Source organism: Bactrocera latifrons, unplaced genomic scaffold (genome assembly GCF_001853355.1).
Source record: "Bactrocera latifrons isolate USDA-ARS-PBARC rearing strain unplaced genomic scaffold, ASM185335v1 scaffold_162, whole genome shotgun sequence".
NCBI lineage: Eukaryota > Metazoa > Arthropoda > Insecta > Diptera > Tephritidae > Bactrocera > Bactrocera latifrons.
Window position 1 is genome coordinate 766,212 of NW_017535097.1, and position 2,034 is coordinate 768,245.

General features: G+C 31.8%; 1 protein-coding gene across 1 annotated transcript in view; it reads left to right on the forward strand.

Annotated features, from left to right (window-relative positions):
- LOC108966509 (low-density lipoprotein receptor) overlaps positions 1-1,811 on the forward strand; it is a gene marked incomplete in the record, with an annotated part of 366,712 nt that extends 364,901 nt beyond the window's left edge. Inside the window, 1 exon segment of the mRNA XM_018929448.1 lies at positions 230-1,811. Within this exon segment, the coding sequence (XP_018784993.1) occupies positions 230-274 (45 nt within the window).
- Positions 1,812-2,034: the final 223 nt, after the last annotated feature.

Here is a 2,034-nt window from a genome sequence, read left to right on the forward strand (position 1 = left end):
TCTTTATAATATAAATTTTATTTCTGGAATATAATTTTATAATTATTGCTTAATATTTACAAACAATTTAAAAAGCTTCAGTAAGAAAATTCATATGCTCGCCAAAAAAATTTTAACACCTTCAACACTTGCTTTTGTTCATGCCTAGTTCTATACATAACTAAAATACTGTGAAATATAAACTAATTTTTATTTTTCTGTTTTTTTTCCCCCTTTTCTCTACTTGCAGTCCAAAGAGCCGTTGAACGCCCCAGCTGGCACGGAGTGTGTGTAAAGAGCTTATGCTCTCAGGAGACCCATCATTACCCTCATAATTATTATATTATTTTCTTCTTTTAATTTTCGTTTTTGTCATGAACAACTCAACACCACATAACACTCATACGAAAAACACCAAACAGAGATCGCACACCACCACAGTTAGAAGCTACACAGATGGACGACACGTCCATCTCATATACGCTGCCAAAAAAATGCTACTCATTTTAGCATGCAACAATAATTAAAAAGACAAAATGCAAAAATTAAGTAAAAGGCTAAAATATTGAAAAAAACGAACAAATACTAAAAGACAGATCACGCACACGAAACCGTGAATAATGCCGGTGAAGAATACTGAATCCATCTTCATGCTATTATCAATAACGGGGGCTAGTAAAGAGGAAGGCTTAAAGTACATTTGCTATATATATGCTCATCTCACTAAGGTACAGTAGATAATTCAAGCAATTTACTAGTAAAAATCAACACAATCAAAGAAGATCAAATGAGATTGATGCAATTCTCTGAGATATATAGCAAAGCCTGGAAGAGTACAGTCATGCAAAATGATTTCTACACGCATTTGTTACAGCAACAACAATGATACATGAATAAATATATACAATATATTTTAAATACAAAAACAACATAACAGCCAATCAACTAGAAAACCATAATGCTCAGTTCCATTGGAAAGCTAGTCCTGTAATAGTAAACGTAAGACACTCCAAATATAAACAGAAAGACCGACTGCCTGGAAAGACCTTATACAAGTTCAACAGAGTTTGAAACACTTGAACTTAAACTAGCTAAATAAGTACTACAACAACACAGACGGATATTTAGCAATAGAACACACACACGTAACAAGCAAAAACGCACAGGAGAATAAGCGATTATTGATGTCATGTAAATACGCACACATACACACAGCCACGCAAACGCACTCACTGTCAAGCAGAAAGCCGAAACTGCAAGAAACTTATAAAAAAATTTTAATTCGACTGGCAACCGGACTATTGAAAATGCAACACCCACTTTACTGCACCCATGCACACATACTTTGTGCTGCGCCAATGCCCACATACACACACATGCACGCACATGTAAATATATACACAAATGTATGCTTTTAAATTGTTTAGAATTGTTGACTCTTTAATTGAATTAAATGAAATTTCCAAAAATTAACACTTATGTAACGTTTAGGCGCTTGAAAAGCAACAAAAAAAGTGTACTATAAATTTTAAATTTATTTATTCTTAGTACAATGCAAGCAAATAGCAATTGTAATTAACACWAATATTTTAAAGTGAAAACAACAATTGGAAACTGTAACTGAAAAATATTTGTACAAAACTATATTTGTATGAAAGCAGCAATATTTTGAAATGCAAAAATTTGCTTAGGAGTGCGTATAAAAATGCGCACTCATACACATACATATACACACACACTTGCATACACAACACCATTAACACCGCCACAGATACAACAATAGCCATAATAACAGYTATAAATTACTGCAGACACAATTGGAAAACCACAAATGAAAAAATTAACTCAATTTAAAAATAAAATAAGAACATTGTAATGTGAGAAATAAATAATTATATAAATAAAAGGAATGTAAAATGTTTAAATTGCAATTCGCACGTCTTTTTAATTGCCAGAAATTATTTTGTTACAAAGTTTAAGATATTGGTTTACATTTTGACAGCGGATGCTAAATGTGTGTGAAAAATTAGATACGCAACAATAATAAAAAAGGTT